The 15840-nt window shown below is 38.5% G+C and overlaps 2 protein-coding genes across 3 annotated transcripts; both read left to right on the top strand.

The window, feature by feature from the left end:
- The first annotated feature begins 8350 nt into the window (after positions 1-8350).
- On the top strand, positions 8351-10356 carry LOC108039920. The gene is made up of 2 exons (XM_017117098.2): positions 8351-8715; positions 8778-10356. The coding sequence occupies exons 1-2, from the start codon at positions 8351-8353 to the stop codon at positions 10354-10356; spliced, it is 1944 nt and encodes a 647-aa protein (XP_016972587.2).
- A 3784-nt stretch (positions 10357-14140) lies between these two features.
- LOC108039924 (alpha-(1,3)-fucosyltransferase C) lies at positions 14141-15840 on the top strand. 2 transcript variants are annotated; one of them, XM_017117103.2, is made up of 3 exons: positions 14158-14237; positions 14301-15270; positions 15356-15840. In XM_017117103.2, exons 2-3 carry the CDS (start codon positions 14330-14332, stop codon positions 15768-15770), a joined length of 1356 nt encoding a protein of 451 aa, XP_016972592.1. In that variant the 5' UTR covers positions 14158-14237; positions 14301-14329; the 3' UTR covers positions 15771-15840. The 2 variants fall into 2 exon arrangements, with proteins under 2 accessions (XP_016972590.1, XP_016972592.1); XM_017117101.2 differs by having other exon boundaries at positions 14141-15270.

A 15840-nucleotide genomic window follows, 5' to 3' on the forward strand; every position in this document is an offset into this window, starting at 1 on the left:
ATAACTTTCGTGTTTGTAAAGTTAGGAAGTTGGGATTTTCTATGGGTTTTATATTTGGCCAATCAATCCAACCTACCAAATTTCATAAGGATCGGCCGACTATATCCTATAGCTGTTATATAACTGATTGATCGGAAATGCCATAACTTTGGTGTTTGTAAAGTTAGAAAGTTGGGATTTTCTATGGGTTTTATATTTGGCCAATCAATCCGACCCACCAAATTTCATAAGGATCGGCCGACTATATCCTATAGCTGCCATATAACTGATTGATCGGAAATGCCATAACTTTGGTGTTTGTAAAGTTAGGAAGTTGGGATTTTCTATGGATTTTATTTTTGGCCAATCAATCCGACCTATCAAATTTCATAAGGATCGGCCGACTATATCCTATAGCTGCCATATAACTGAACGATTGGAAATGCCATAACTTTGTTGTTGTTAAAGTTAGGAAGTTCGGATTTTTTATGAGTATTAAGAATGCATCATATGAATAATTTTGGAGAATATAATTTACAGAGTATTCTGCAAGGGTATATCAACTTCGGCTCCGCCCGAAGTTAGCTTTCCTTTCTTGTTTTTTATTGGGATTGTATCTTGGGACTTTAGGGTGAGAGAATTTTTTTTTTCAAATATCAAACTAGATTATTGACCCTTTCCAAATTTTTGAAAAATGGCTTTGCCGAAAAGTCACCTAAAACCTGCACTTCTAAGCCCATAACTTTTCTCAAAGTCATCCGATTTACAAATGGCATACTTCTAAATGATTGTGGTTAAACTCTCCAAAAAACTGCGTTTTCAGTTTGTTTTGTATTTTGGGGTCGATTTTCCGTCATTTTAATGATGTTATCCCTTTCCAAATTTTCGAAAAACGGCTTTGCAGAATTGTGGCCTAAAACCTCCACTTCTATGCCCATAACTTTTCTTAAAGTCATCCGATTTACATATGGCATACTTCCAAATGATTGTGGCTTAACTATCTAAAAAACTGTGTTTCCAGTTTGTTTTGTATTTTGGGGTCGATTTTCCGTCATTTTAATGATGTTACCCCTTTCCAAATTTTCGAAAAACGGCTTTGCAGAATTGTGGCCTAAAACCTCCACTTCTATGCCCATAACTTTTCTTACAGACATCCGATTTACAAATGGCATACTTCTAAATGATTGTGGCTTAACTATCTAAAAAACTGTGTTTCCAGTTTGTTTTGTATTTTGGGGTCGATTTTCCGTCATTTTAATGATGTTACCCCTTTCCAAATTTTCGAAAAACGGCTTTGCCGAAAAGTCACCTAAAACCTGCACTCCTAAGCCCATAACTTTTCTTAAAGTCAACCGATTTACAAATGGTATACTGCTAAATGATTGTGGTTTAACTCTCTAAAAAACTGCGTTTTCAGTTTGTTTTGTATTTTGGGGTCGATTTTCCGTCATTTTAATGATGTTACCCCTTTCCAAATTTTCGAAAAACGGCTTTGCCGAAAAGTCACCTAAAACCTGCACTCCTAAGCCCATAACTTTTCTTAAAGTCAACCGATTTACAAATGGTATACTGCTAAATGATTGTGGTTTAACTCTCTAAAAAACTGCGTTTTCAGTTTGTTTTGTATTTTGGGGTCGATTTTCCGTCATTTTAATGATGTTACCCCTTTCCAAATTTTCGAAAAACGGCTTTGCAGAATTGTGGCCTAAAACCTCCACTTCTATGCCCATAACTTTTCTTAAAGTCATCCGATTTACAAATGGCATACTTCCAAATGATTGTGGCTTAACTATCTAAAAAACTGTGTTTCCAGTTTGTTTTGTATTTTGGGGTCGGTTTTCCGTCATTTTAATGATGTTACCCCTTTCCAAATTTTCGAAAAACGGCTTTGCAGAAAAGTCACCTAAAACCTGCACTCCTAAGCCCATAACTTTTCTTAAAGTCAACCGATTTACAAATGGTATACTGCTAAATGATTGTGGTTTAACTCTCTAAAAAACTGCGTTTTCAGTTTGTTTTGTATTTTGGGGTCGATTTTCCGTCATTTTAATGATGTTACCCCTTTCCAAATTTTCGAAAAACGGCTTTGCAGAATTGTGGCCTAAAACCTCCACTTCTATGCCCATAACTTTTCTTAAAGTCATCCGATTTACAAATGGCATACTTCCAAATGATTGTGGCTTAACTATCTAAAAACTGTGTTTCCAGTTTGTTTTGTATTTTGGGGTCGGTTTTCCGTCATTTTAATGATGTTACCCCTTTCCAAATTTTCGAAAAACGGCTTTGCAGAATTGTGGCCTAAAACCTCCACTTCTATGCCCATAACTTTTCTTAAAGTCATCCGATTTACAAATGGCATACTTCCAAATGATTGTGGCTTAACTATCTAAAAAACTGTGTTTCCAGTTTGTTTTGTATTTTGGGGTCGGTTTTCCGTCATTTTAATGATGTTACCCCTTTCCAAATTTTCGAAAAACGGCTTTGCAGAAATGTGGCCTAAAACCTGCACTTCTATGCCCATAACTTTTCTTACAGATATCAGATTTCAAAGTGGCATACCTCAAAATAATTGTGGTGTAATTCTCTAAAAATCTGTGTTTTCAGTTTCTTTTTTTTTTTTGGTCGATTTTCCGTCATTATACCCTTGCAGAGGGTATTATAATTTTGGTCAAAAGTGTGCAACGCAGTGAAGGAGACGTCTCCGACCCTATAAAGTATATATATTCTTGATCAGGATCACCTCCTGAGTTGATATAGCCATGTCCGTCTGTCCGTCTGTCCGTCTGTCTGTTTCTACGCAAACTAGTCTCTCAGTTTTAAAGCTATCGAATTGAAACTTTGCACACACCCTTCTTTCCTTTGCACGCAGTATATAAGTCGGAACGGCCGGGATCGGCCGACTATATCCTATAGCTGCCATATAACTGATTGATCGGAAATGCCATAACTTTCGTGTTTGTAAAGTTAGGAAGTTAAGATTTTCTATGGGTTTTATATTTGGCCAATCAATCCGACTCACCAAATTTCATAAGGATCGGCCGACTATATCCTATAGCTGCCATATAACTGATTGATCGGAAATGCCATAACTTTCGTGTTTGTAAAGTTAGGACGTTGGGATTTTTTATGAGTATTAAGAATGCATTATATGAATAATTTTGGAGAATATAATTTACAGAGTATTCTGCAAGGGTATATCAACTTCGGCTCCGCCCGAAGTTAGCTTTCCTTTCTTGTTTTAATAATGTTACCCCTTTCCAAATTTTCGGAAAATGGCTTTGCTGAAAAGTCACCCAAAACCTGCACCTCTAATCCCATAACTTTTCTTGCAATCATCCGATTAACAAATGGAATAATTCCAAATGATTGTGGTTTAATTTTGTAAAAATATATTCCTTTTAAATAAACTTATAAAAGGTTTCCGATACTTATTTATTAAGAAAATATAAACAAGAAAGGAAAGCTAACTTCGTGCGGAGCCGAAGTTGAAATACCCTTGCAGAATATTCTGTAAATTATATTCTCCAAACTTATTCATATGATGCATTCTTAACACTCATAAAAATCCCAACTTCCTAACTTTAAAAACACCAAAGTTATGGCATTTCCACTCGTTCAGTTATATGGCAGCTATAGAATATAGTCGGCCGATCCTTATGAAATTTGGTATGTCGGATTGATTGGTCAAAAATTAAATCCATAGAAAATCCAAACTTCCTAACCTTACAACCACCAAAGTTATGGTATTTCCGATCGTTCAGTTATATGGCAACTATAGGATATAGTCGGCCGATCCCGGCCGTTCCGACTTATATACTGCGTGCAAAGGAAAGAAGGATGTGTGCAAAGTTTCAATTCGATATCTTTAAAACTGAGAGACTAGTTCGCGTAGAAACAGACAGACGGACAGACAGACGGACAGACAGACGGACAGACGGACATGCTTATATCAACTCAGGAGGTGATCCTGATCAAGAATATATATACTTTATAGTGTCGGAGATGTCTCCTTCAATGCGTTGCACACTTTTGACCAAAATTATAATACCCTCTGCAAGGGTATAAAAAGAATGAATGAGTCCCCAGAAATAAAATTTGTGCAACATTTTCTTGTATAAAATCACCTTTATTTGAATTCTGTAATTTAAGAACCGATATATCTAAACTAACAAAAATTATATATACAGGAATGCGGTAAGGACATCAGGATCAGCATTGTCAAGGAATTGTGCCGGGCTTCAGTGTCGTCTTCAAGGTTATCCAGGATTTACCAGTCGTCGTCTCCCTTTTTCCACCTCAACAGCGAAGAGTTATATTCAGCGGTTATTATTTTATATCTGAAATTAAAAGACATACATAGAGCATTAGTACTAAATTAAGCTAGTTTCTATTGTCTGAAATTCTTCTAATTGTTTATTAGGTCTTTAAAATATAACATTTATTGTAATTTCCATTATTTTAAATAAAACATATTCATATCATAATAGAATGTTGTTATACCCTTGCAGAGGGTATTATAATTTTGGTCAAAAGTGTGCAACGCAGTGAAGGAGACATCTCCGACCCTATAAAGTATATATATTCTTGATCAGGATCACCTCCTGAGTTGATATAGCCATGTCCGTCTGTCCGTCTGTCCGTCTGTCTGTTTCTACGCAAACTAGTCTCTCAGTTTTAAAGCTATCGGATTGAAACTTTGCACACACCCTTCTTTCCTTTGCACGCAGTATATAAGTCGGAACGGCCGGGATCGGCCGACTATATCCTATAGCTGCCATATAACTGATTGATCGGAAATGCCATAACTTTCGTGTTTGTAAAGTTAGGAAGTTGGGATTTTCTATGGGTTTTATATTTGGCCAATCAATCCAACCTACCAAATTTCATAAGGATCGGCCGACTATATCCTATAGCTGTTATATAACTGATTGATCGGAAATGCCATAACTTTGGTGTTTGTAAAGTTAGAAAGTTGGGATTTTCTATGGGTTTTATATTTGGCCAATCAATCCGACCCACCAAATTTCATAAGGATCGGCCGACTATATCCTATAGCTGCCATATAACTGATTGATCGGAAATGCCATAACTTTGGTGTTTGTAAAGTTAGGAAGTTGGGATTTTCTATGGATTTTATTTTTGGCCAATCAATCCGACCTATCAAATTTCATAAGGATCGGCCGACTATATCCTATAGCTGCCATATAACTGAACGATTGGAAATGCCATAACTTTGTTGTTGTTAAAGTTAGGAAGTTCGGATTTTTTATGAGTATTAAGAATGCATCATATGAATAATTTTGGAGAATATAATTTACAGAGTATTCTGCAAGGGTATATCAACTTCGGCTCCGCCCGAAGTTAGCTTTCCTTTCTTGTTTTTTATTGGGATTGTATCTTGGGACTTTAGGGTGAGAGAATTTTTTTTTTCAAATATCAAACTAGATTATTGACCCTTTCCAAATTTTTGAAAAATGGCTTTGCCGAAAAGTCACCTAAAACCTGCACTTCTAAGCCCATAACTTTTCTCAAAGTCATCCGATTTACAAATGGCATACTTCTAAATGATTGTGGTTAAACTCTCCAAAAACTGCGTTTTCAGTTTGTTTTGTATTTTGGGGTCGATTTTCCGTCATTTTAATGATGTTATCCCTTTCCAAATTTTCGAAAAACGGCTTTGCAGAATTGTGGCCTAAAACCTCCACTTCTATGCCCATAACTTTTCTTAAAGTCATCCGATTTACATATGGCATACTTCCAAATGATTGTGGCTTAACTATCTAAAAAACTGTGTTTCCAGTTTGTTTTGTATTTTGGGGTCGATTTTCCGTCATTTTAATGATGTTACCCCTTTCCAAATTTTCGAAAAACGGCTTTGCCGAAAAGTCACCTAAAACCTGCACTCCTAAGCCCATAACTTTTCTTAAAGTCAACCGATTTACAAATGGTATACTGCTAAATGATTGTGGTTTAACTCTCTAAAAAACTGCGTTTTCAGTTTGTTTTGTATTTTGGGGTCGATTTTCCGTCATTTTAATGATGTTACCCCTTTCCAAATTTTCGAAAAACGGCTTTGCCGAAAAGTCACCTAAAACCTGCACTCCTAAGCCCATAACTTTTCTTAAAGTCAACCGATTTACAAATGGTATACTGCTAAATGATTGTGGTTTAACTCTCTAAAAAACTGCGTTTTCAGTTTGTTTTGTATTTTGGGGTCGGTTTTCCGTCATTTTAATGATGTTACCCCTTTCCAAATTTTCGAAAAACGGCTTTGCAGAATTGTGGCCTAAAACCTCCACTTCTATGCCCATAACTTTTCTTAAAGTCATCAGATTTACAAATGGCATACTTCTAAATGATTGTGGTTAAACTCTCCAAAAAACTGCGTTTTCAGTTTGTTTTGTATTTTGGGGTCGATTTTCCGTCATTTTAATGATGTTACCCCTTTCCAAATTTTCGAAAAACGGCTTTGCAGAATTGTGGCCTAAAACCTCCACTTCTATGCCCATAACTTTTCTTAAAGTCATCCGATTTACAAATGGCATACTTCCAAATGATTGTGGCTTAACTATCTAAAAAACTGTGTTTCCAGTTTGTTTTGTATTTTGGGGTCGGTTTTCCGTCATTTTAATGATGTTACCCCTTTCCAAATTTTCGAAAAACGGCTTTGCAGAATTGTGGCCTAAAACCTCCACTTCTATGCCCATAACTTTTCTTAAAGTCATCCGATTTACAAATGGCATACTTCCAAATGATTGTGGCTTAACTATCTAAAAAACTGTGTTTCCAGTTTGTTTTGTATTTTGGGGTCGGTTTTCCGTCATTTTAATGATGTTACCCCTTTCCAAATTTTCGAAAAACGGCTTTGCAGAAATGTGGCCTAAAACCTGCACTTCTATGCCCATAACTTTTCTTACAGATATCAGATTTCAAAGTGGCATACCTCAAAATAATTGTGGTGTAATTCTCTAAAAATCTGTGTTTTCAGTTTCTTTTTTTTTTTTGGTCGATTTTCCGTCATTTTAATAATGTTACCCCTTTCCAAATTTTCGGAAAATGGCTTTGCTGAAAAGTCACCCAAAACCTGCACCTCTAATCCCATAACTTTTCTTGCAATCATCCGATTAACAAATGGAATAATTCCAAATGATTGTGGTTTAATTTTGTAAAAATATATTCCTTTTAAATAAACTTATAAAAGGTTTCCGATACTTATTTATTAAGAAAATATAAAAAAGAATGAATGAGTCCCCAGAAATAAAATTTGTGCAACATTTTCTTGTATAAAATCACCTTTATTTGAATTCTGTAATTTAAGAACCGATATATCTAAACTAACAAAAATTATATATACAGGAATGCGGTAAGGACATCAGGATCAGCATTGTCAAGGAATTGTGCCGGGCTTCAGTGTCGTCTTCAAGGTTATCCAGGATTTACCAGTCGTCGTCTCCCTTTTTCCACCTCAACAGCGAAGAGTTATATTAAGCGGTTATTATTTTATATCTGAAATTAAAAGACATACATAGAGCATTAGTACTAAATTAAGCTAGTTTCTATTGTCTGACATTATTCTAATTGTTTATTAGGTCTTTAAAATATAACATTTGTTGTAATTTCCATTATTTTAAATAAAACATATTCATATCATAATAGAATGTTGTTTTTTATTGGGATTGTATCTTGGGACTTTAGGGTGAGAGAATTTTTTTTTTTCAAATATCAAACTAGATTATTGACCCTTTCCAAATTTTTGAAAAATGGCTTTGCCGAAAAGTCACCTAAAACCTGCACTCCTAAGCCCATAACTTTTCTTAAAGTCAACCGATTTACAAATGGTATACTGCTAAATGATTGTGGTTTAACTCTCTAAAAAACTGCGTTTTCAGTTTGTTTTGCATTTTGGGGTCGATTTTCCGTCATTTTAATGATGTTACCCCTTTCCAAATTTTCTAAAAACGGCTTTGCAGAAATGGGGCCTAAAACCTGCACTTCTATGCCCATAACTTTTCGTAAAGTAATCCGAATTACAAATGGCATACTTCTAAATGATTGTGTTTTAACTCCCTAAAAAACTGTGCTTCAGTTTGTTTTGTATTTTGGGGTCAAAGCATCGAAATCGAAATATAGAAGAAATCATTATTGTAAGATCTGCAAGGATATACAAACTTCGACTTGCCGATGTCTGCTTTTTTTTTTGTATTCCATTAAGTTTACTAGGTCCTAAATAGAATAGAATACACAAACTTGCATTAAATGTGAGCCATAGCTTTTTACATTACCACAAATGTTTCAAAAGCCTTAACCATGCTTAACATGATTATTCCCTCAAATTAAAGTACTTTAACCCAACTTTGAGTTAGTTGAAACAATGAGATCGAGGAGTAAGCAACTACTTCTGTTTCTCTGGTTATTGTTAATTTTTGTATCCTCCGCAAAATGGAAATTTAAGTCCAGTAACCATACAAAATACTTTGTGGAAAGCGAGTTTTGCAAGATGCCATATGTGGATCCCTTCAGCCAGGAAGTAATGTCAAGTTTTCGGACCCGTAAGTTAAAGGTCTGCCACCACGATAGAGACCTTATAACGCCCGAATTCGACTCAAAAACTAAGCTCTATCGATTGCACATACACAAGGAGTTAGTTAAAGGGCTTAAAGCTAATATAACCTTGCGCTGTTTTTATCAGAAAATTACAAGAAACGATAAGAATTTGTGGCCGGATGATTCATATAGGTGGGTTAAAGTTGAGATCTCTTCTCTTGTCTAATGGCTTTATTTATATTATTTATTTATAGTCTATCAGATCATCGTTCTTTAACCCACCATCTGGTCCTGCCCAAAGATGTCCAATTTCTAACCACTTCCTGCTCAATCGTAAATAAAACCGAGGAATCAAAAGCCATCCAACGGGATGGTTTCGCTTTTGTTCAGGATCTCTTTACTCCTAAACAGTTGGAAGAAAACTTTAAGATAATGAATAGGACGGATGAGCCCAAGCCCAGTGTGATTATTATGGGTCTGGACTCCACCTCCCGGATGAACTTTCGCCGTTCCATGCCAAAGGTTTCGAAATATGTAGATCAAGAGGGATGGTTCGAGATGCAGGGATACAATAAGGTGGGCGACAACACGCTACCCAATCTTTTGGCCGTACTTGCAGGAACATCGACTGATCGAGCACAAAAGCATTGCAATCTAAGGAACCGCGGTTGCATGGACAAAATCAACTTCATCTGGAAGCGCTTTAAAAAAGAGGGCTACACAACAGCTTTCGCTGAGGACTGTGAGAATATTAGCACATTTAACTTTAACTTGGCTGGATTTGTTTATCGGCCAGTGGATTACTATCTGCGACCCTTTCTTTATGCCGCCGAGGCTACTCTAAAGTTAACTTCATATTTGACCGGGGCCTATTGTGTTGGCCGTCATTTGAGTTTTAAGTATGTTTGGGATTTTGGCCAACAATTTATTCAGCGATTTTTGAACGAGGCTCCTATATTTGGACTGCTCTGGAGCAATAGTTTTACTCATAACTACATGACGGGAGCCACATCTTTGGATGACACTTTCAAAGAGTATTTGGACAACTTCGAGAAACTGGGACTCTTCAATCGTTCAGTGGTCATTTTTATGAGCGACCATGGAGATCGATACAACTCTCTTAGATCGAAATCCTCGGGATTTCTCGAAGAGCGACTGCCCATGATTTTCATATATGTTCCACCTTGGTTTAGAACGAAATATCCACAGTATGTGGAAAGCCTGAAAAACAACCGCAATCGCCTTTCCTCAAACTACGATCTTCACATGACTTTGCAACATCTACTCCAACTGAACACCGATTCCATGGCTGGTTTTGATCCCGATCTCCAGGCGATTAAATGTAAAACTTGTCAATCGCTCTTCTTTGAGCTTCCAGTAAATCGAACTTGTGCCGAAGCGGGTGTTGATGAAAAATGGTGCACTTGTCACCCACCGGAAAACATCAACGACCCAAAACTAATCAATGAAATTGGCGAGGCCATAGTGGACCGTTTAAACAAACACTTTCGAGAGAAAAATATCACAGATATTTGTCAAACATTGAAATTGGGTCGCATCCGAAAGGCATACCGAAAGATTATCCTGGCCACTGCATCCAAACCCACGGATCCGGATGAGCATATTTACACTTTGGAGTTTTGGGCCATTCCCAGAGGATTGTTCGAAGCCACCGTGAGATGGAATAAGAGAACTAAAAAGCTGACCATGAATGTGGAGGAGCTGAGTAGGTTAAACAATTACGAAAATGATTCAAGGTGTATAAAAGATGCGAAGGTGAAAAAGTACTGCATTTGCAATGAGTCAGTGACCACTAGTAGTAAATCTCCCTGAATTTTTGTAAATATGAGATAAACAATAAATTGTATATTTAAATAAGTATTAAAAGTTTTATCTGTACTCGTTAAGTCCTATTTTATATAAGGTAGCAAAAAGAAAGTCTCTTATCGCCAGTAATCTGAACTTGTTATGAAACCATACACATATTAGTTTTGAGTGCATAATAAAGATTTGTGGTCCAGTTTACCCAGTTAATTGTGAACTTTTGCAGTTGCATTCATAGATAAAGAGCAAGAGTGGGTCACAAATTAGCTGCCTCCGTTTAAATCAGCGAAATCCGCTTTGCTCTGGCTTGTTGATTGCCAGCTTCCGGATGTGTCATTCCGTGATAAAAATGAGCGGTCTCTACCGCTGATCGCAGCAATTGCCCTTCCCTTGATTGCCATCAACATCAATTGCGCAAAACAGTCGGGAAGAATTGGATTTGACAATGAGCGCGATTACCGGACAGTGCCGGGCAGTGATAAGCACAAGCGACTGGACAAGTGTGTCAGTGATGGATCACACTCAGCCCCAAATGAGTGGCGCCAAATGGGGATGAGTCAAGCAAGTCCAGGCTGCCACCAGATGATGTCATATTCGTGTGAAAGTAACCAATCTTTTAAAAAAATTTAATTTTAAGCACCCAATAAAAAACTATTAAAAACGCTGGCTTAAATATAAACAATTTCCAAGCAATAACTTGCCTTACTTATAAGTTTGGCTTGCTATAAAAATATTTTAAATAATGGGATGCCTCAATAATCAGATCGCATTAATATTATTTATAAGTTAAACTATTTTATTTTTTTGTTAAGCAATTTACCATATCATCCGAATCTTGTTATTTAAATTGCCCGCTTTCTGGTGGCGCCAAGCTGATTGCGAGAGAAAGTCCTCGGAGGTCTTTGAGGTGTATCTTATTTAATCACTCCACCGCACTGGCCGAACCTTCTCACTTTGTCGGCCACATTAAAGGAGCAGAACCCAGGTCGTAGATAACACCTAATTAGGGTGTAGAGGATCGTCGCCTGCGGACAAGGCGACTGACAACTTTAGCGCCACTTCCCCTTCATCTTATTAGTGCGGGTGGTCGAAGGGTCCAAGTCCGAGATCAATTTGGGAATCCGCCTAAGAAGGACCACGCCCCCAGAAGCAGGAATTAGGAATCGAAGGGGGCGGAGGAAGAAGCGGCACGCACGCAACCTGCGGCAGCTGCTACCTCAGCCTCTGGAATCCCCTGGCACGGTTTAGTTTGTATCTGTATCTTTTCTCGGGTCTAGGCTGCAGTCGCGTTTCTGCCCAACAGTGCTGCCTGTTTATAAATTACAGAAAGTAGCCAAATTACGAGTTCTAGTTTTTAGAAACCAAAAAATATTTTAATCAAACAAGTAAACTCTTAAAATGATGAGTTAAAATTGCTGGAAATGATAAACCTTTATATTTATTTAAATACACTGTGTTATTCTAAAAAAAAAATTAACAGTATAAGATTTAACTTAAAAACATTTTTTAAGGTTCTTTATAACGATTTCTTAATTAAAATAAATTATATTTAACAATATAATAACCCCCCAAAATCCACTGTTAATTTGGCTAATACAAAATATAGCTGAAAGCAAAGCACCTGCACATTTAGGAACAGTACTATTTCTTTTAGCATTATAGCTAAACTGCCATCCCTATTAGCCACGCTTGTTTTTGGTCCGGGTGTCGCCGGCGATTCGATGCGTTTCCTTTGGCCAGCGGCCCAAGCTGAGATAATTACATGTTAATTCGTTAGCTCTTTTCCTTAAGACTTAAACCCTGAGGTCCGAGACAAACGCAATCGAGTTGGAGGCGGCTCTTTGGAATCGAATCGAATCGAATGGGATCGAATGGATAATTAAGCAGTTGCCAACAATGTGTGCGGCATTTAATTGCCGATCGAGTTCGGGGCTAAAGGACACCTCCAATTCCGATAAGTAGCCGCGCCATGAGTCAGAAGTCAAAAGTGAGCGGCGAAGTCTGAAATGGGCAAGCGGTGATCTTGTGGTTAGGTAAATCACCTAGTCGGAGGAGCAGTATTAATAACTTTAATTAAAAACGGCTGCCAGTGGAGTGATCTTCGAAAGTGTGGGAACCAAATTATTCAAATCGCCATAACTCCACGGCTCCTCGGGACTCCCTTTTTAAGGCACCTCCTCGGAGGTGAGCTCTCTCATATGCATATTTATTGCATTTTTTCTCGACGCGCCGGCAACGCCCCCAAAAAATATTCACAATGGAATTTCAATTCCATTCGCCGACTTGAAGCAGGATCGTTGGTATTGGGATCTCAGAATGCATTTGTTTTCCTTCGCCAGCGATTCGCAGGAATAATTAAAATTTATATATGTTTGGGTTCGCTTCGGTTGGGTTTTCTTTGTTTTGCACAGGGTTCTTCTAATACGTTCGCCTCGTGGATTTCGCTCGTCTGGCCGGCAATCACAAATCCATTTCACTTTCAAAACTCATCGGATCCAGGCAATTTACATGGCCTCCTCTTCCCCGAATCCCTTTTTTGAGCATTTTTCTCCCTGGCGAGTCACGTCGGGGAAGTTAACATAAATGCGTAACATTTAAATGGTTGTCAATTCGAAAATTGGTAGCTCGTCCCGCACTTATACACTAACTTAAAATAATGGTACCTGTAAACAAAAAATTAATATATTTAAAAATAAATCTGAAGCTCTTTGAAATCACTTATTTTTCAAATGGCATTAAAAGTTCATATTCCATTTACTAAAAGAATAAAAATGTAACTAATCTAAGCACATCCACAAAATCTATAAAATATATTTATATACATACATATAAAAAAATTAGTTACCTATAATTTTAAACTAAAATTTGTAATCCCCAAATTAAAAAACTATCCAATTATTCAAATTATATATTTCCGAAAGTTCTGTAAAATCACAAACATGTAAGGGACTTTAATTTTTTGAGTGCCGTCCCTCTTTGTATACACATTTTTCTCTTTTTCACTGGCACTTTCCCATAATTGAGACAACGTGCGTGAAGGAGGATGGGCGAGGGAAACAATGACACCGGCATCATCCATCCACTCCACCGCCGGCGATCCATTCAAGCGCCTGGCACGTCCGCAAAGTGGCGTTTCCACTGTCCACTATTCGGCACCCACTCCGCCCAACTCCACCTCTCCTCCACCGACCAATCCACATCCTCATCGCGAATGCGGAACGCATTTGAAATGAGCCCAGACTGAGGGCAGAGGGACGGTGAAGGGAGAAGCAGTCATTGGAAAAAACAACTACTGCGAAATGAATATTCGAAATTGCAGTGATATATCATCGATGGATTGTTCAGCGTTCTGGCCATGTATTCCCTTGCCCAACGGTGAATCGTAAAACGTTACGCAAATTTTCTGGCAGATTGTCATGTTTCTGATGGTTTGGCAAAATGATTGATTACTTTGTTCCTGTTCGCCTGAACGGGTTGAAAACGGCGAAAAGGCGCAGAGGAAGTGGGCATCCTGATGAAAGTGCCAAATCGGAAATGCAAAAGTGGGCAGGGTGGTGGGGGGAGTGAGAAACGATGGATTGATTGAAAAGGGTTTTCCTAAAGTTCGCCCGATCGAGGCAATCAATTTTCAGCGACGTTTTGATGCCATGCAATTTGTATTTCATTTCACAATTCAATAGAAATCAAAGAGCAAGTAAATCATAATTGTAGAAGAATTTGTTCTATTTTAATTAGAGCACTGCATGGATTTTTAATTCAAAACTCGTATTCAGTAACTTGAACTCTTTGCAGTTCTTTTCAATTCATATAACACTCAATCTGAAAGTTTTATTTTAAGAAATTATACCCAAGAAATTATTTTTAGGAGTTCACTAATTCATTTTTCAAATGTAAATTACTTTTCTTTAATTCCACCAGTTGCCAAAACCTTTTAATGCCAAATTATTTGTAAGTGTTCAAGTTGCAAACCTATATTCTGACAATGCCGATAGACAAGCTTCGTGGAACGCCGGTGGACAAGATCCTCAGTTTCCGGCGGAATCCCGATCCGCAGCAGCAACAACAACAGCAGACGGATGAGATGGAGGACATTCCCAGGTTTTTGCCACCCCAACTTCTTACTGAAGAGGCTACTGCCAAGGACACAAGTCGCAGGATGCCGGATAGCGATTCGATAAACTCGGAGGACGCTGTTAGGCTTCCACCTCCGCGGAGATCTCCAGTCTCTATGAGGAATCTGCAGCGGGAACTCTACTCGCCCAATCAATGTATGAATGTCCTTAAAGCAATTGTGGCCGTGGTAACCATTTGCGTGCTGTTCGCCACCATTCCCTTGTACCGTCGGCTAAGGATTGAGAAGGAAACCAGACTCAGGATGATCCTGCTGTGGAACGAGCAATTAATGACTGGTGGAACGGCGCACATGGAGTGTGGTTGTTTGGTCACCACTCGCAGGAACCACAACGACAAACCCTTTGATGCAGTGGTCTTCAATGCAGATCAGCCCTACTCCTTTGCGGGTTTGGATAGCATCAAACATACTCCGGATTACTATGTGGTATATTCTGCCAAGAAGCCACTGAGTTTTACGCAGAATCCAATGCCTGGTTTAATGCTGCCACCTTTCAATTTAACCATGACCTATCGCCTGGACTCGCAACTGGTCTGGACGGATTACTACTTCTCTCATCCCAATCTGGCCAGGCGGTTAAATAGTTTCCGTAATCCCAGCCAGAATTTCGGCGATGATTTGCCAGGCTCTATTAACGAACGTCTGGAATCCGAAATAAGTAAGAAGACACGACTGGCCGTGTACTTGTGGTTCGATGTGGATCAGAATACTCTTTCGGAGAGTCTGTATTTGGAGGAGCTGCGAAAATATGCGGATCTCGATGCCCATGATAGTTGTTTGGGCCCTGATGAGTGAGTAAATTCGGAGATATATACTGGACATTGCAATTTACTAAACTGATCCCTTATTAACCCCCTTTTAATTTCCCCCGTTTAGCTGCAGTCACTACCATTTCATGCTGATTTTTGAAACAAGTGCCTGTCCGGATTACGTGCCTTCGCAGATGCTCATGGCCATGGATAAACTTATAGTACCCGTCCTGATCGGAGGAGGAAATCTAACCAATCTAGTACCACCTCATTCCTACATCAGCGGACTAGACTTTTCCACCCCAAAGGATCTAATCGATCACCTAATAGAGCTGACGGATAATCGGGAGGAATACAGACGCTATTTTTGGTGGCACTCCATCTACAAACTGCGCCAAGCCATCCAGCCTTACTGCGCCCTCTGCTCCCTCATCCAAAAAGCACCCGAGGAGCGCCAGATTCGCCAGGGATCCTCCAAGCTGGCCTTCATCAACTGGTGGACCGAATACCAGTGCCCCAATCGATCCACCACCTTCCTCTGAGTCCCTGAGCCCCCACCAATTATAATTACCAACGATCGCAAATTGCCCTCGTTCGGTGTGGTTCCGTTTA

This window comes from Drosophila rhopaloa, unplaced genomic scaffold (genome assembly GCF_018152115.1).
Source record: "Drosophila rhopaloa isolate 14029-0021.01 unplaced genomic scaffold, ASM1815211v1 contig_163, whole genome shotgun sequence".
NCBI classification, from domain to species: domain Eukaryota; kingdom Metazoa; phylum Arthropoda; class Insecta; order Diptera; family Drosophilidae; genus Drosophila; species Drosophila rhopaloa.